General features: G+C 43.2%; 1 protein-coding gene across 1 annotated transcript; it reads right to left on the reverse strand.

Moving 5' to 3' along the window:
* Nucleotides 1–347: 347 nt before the first annotated feature.
* LOC119242662 (olfactory receptor 2L13-like) lies at nt 348–1,286 on the reverse strand. Its single transcript, XM_037508180.1, has one exon. The coding sequence runs from the start codon at nt 1,284–1,286 to the stop codon at nt 348–350; it is 939 nt and encodes a 312-aa protein (XP_037364077.1).
* Nucleotides 1,287–1,692: the final 406 nt, after the last annotated feature.

Here is a 1,692-nt window from a genome sequence, read left to right on the forward strand (position 1 = left end):
TACAGGCCAGAGGTGTGGGAGGGTGAGAGGATTCACCAGAGACATGGTGGGGAACAGGATGGGCAGATAGACTGAGCACACTGCTGAGGGGAGCAGCTGGTGACAGCAAGAGAGGAGAGTTCTACTGAGCCATTTGCATTTCTCCCTGGCCGGCTAGGGATGAATCCACACTCCAATAGCTTCACATCCCTGCACTCAACACCCCTGTGCCACGAGGGAGGTCCTAATTTTGCTTCCTAAATTTATCTACTAGAAAATTTAAAATAACATATGGGAATCAAATTAAAGATCTACCAGAAGGTGAGGCTCTAGGAAAGGGAAATAAAAGTAAGTAAGAGCAGCCATGATTATTTCTTTTTGGAGGAGAATATTGGAAAAACTCTTGTCATGGCTCCCAGAACTTCCTTATTTCTCAGACTATAGATTATGGGATTGAGCATGGGGGTTAAAATAGTGTAGAAAACAGCCATGTTCTTATCTTCTGCTGGGGAACGGAGATTCCTAGGCCTGAGATAGGTATAGACAAAAGGTGCATAGTAAAATGTCACCACAGTTAAATGTGTGGAACAGGTGGTGAAGGCCTTCTTTCTTCCCTCTTTGGAGCGCATGTGGTAGACAACAAAAAGCACCCGACCATAGGAGGCTGTGATTCCAAGGAAAGGGACAAGGAGAAAGAGGCTTGTGCTCACAAAAACCAAGTATTCATAGACCCAGGTGTCCATGCAAGCCAGAGGCAACATGGCTGGGACATCGCAGAAGAAGTGATCAATGACTCTGGACCGGCAGTAAGGAATATGGAGGGCATAGACTGTGTGTGCTAAAGAGTTGGTGGACCCCAGGATCCAAGATCCTATGATCATTTTCACACACATCCTTTTACTCATGCGGATGGGATAATGAAGGGGGTGGCAGATGGCCACATATCGGTCATAGGCCATGGAGCAAAGGAGTAAACCTTCAGAACCTGCCATAGTCAGAAAGAAGAAGCACTGGAACCAACATCCCAGGAAGGAGATGCCTTTCTGACCTGAGAAGAAGTTGAACATCATCTTGGGGACAGTGGTGGAGATGTACATCAGGTCCATGAGGGAGAGCTGGCTGAGGAGAATGTACATTGGAGTGTGTAGCCGGGGATCCATGCGTATGAGGTGAATCATAGTTGAATTTCCCAGTGAGGCAAGAAGGAATATGAAGCTGATAAGGAGTAAGAGAATCAAGCCAGTTCCATTTGGGGGAAACAACCCCAACAAAATGAAATCATTTGAAGTTTGATTCCATTTCTCCATGAAAACTTACTGCTTGTTAAACTTCCTTGAAAGAAAAACAAAAACAAAGTCCAGAACATGAAATGAAACAAAGTAATTGCATAAAAAGGAATTCTAACTTTATTAATGTTAGTTAAGAATGAATTGCTTTTTGTTGAATATGACAGCTTTCAGTAAACCCTTCCATTAGCTAATTAAATGTTCCTCTTCAAGTTTTCTCTGATACCTGCTCAGCAGGTGACTTTTAAGTAGAAAGCCTGGTATCATAGCAAGCACAGGTAACAAGATCACTAAAGCATTCCTCTCTAGGTAATGCATGCCCAGGAACAGAACTCTTGATTTGTCAAGTCAGAGAAATGATTGCCTTCCTCCATGGACATGTATTTAATTAAACACGTGGAAAGGATAACTGAAATATATAACTAGA

This window comes from Talpa occidentalis, unplaced genomic scaffold, assembly GCF_014898055.3.
Source record: "Talpa occidentalis isolate TD23 unplaced genomic scaffold, MPIMG_talOcc4v2.1 talOcc4.13, whole genome shotgun sequence".
Taxonomy (NCBI): Eukaryota; Metazoa; Chordata; class Mammalia; order Eulipotyphla; family Talpidae; genus Talpa; species Talpa occidentalis.

Coding starts and splice junctions, on each gene's coding strand:
- LOC119242662 (XM_037508180.1), bottom strand. CDS start 1,286: ATGGAGAAATGGAATCAAACTTCAAATGATTTCATTTTGTTGGGGTTG.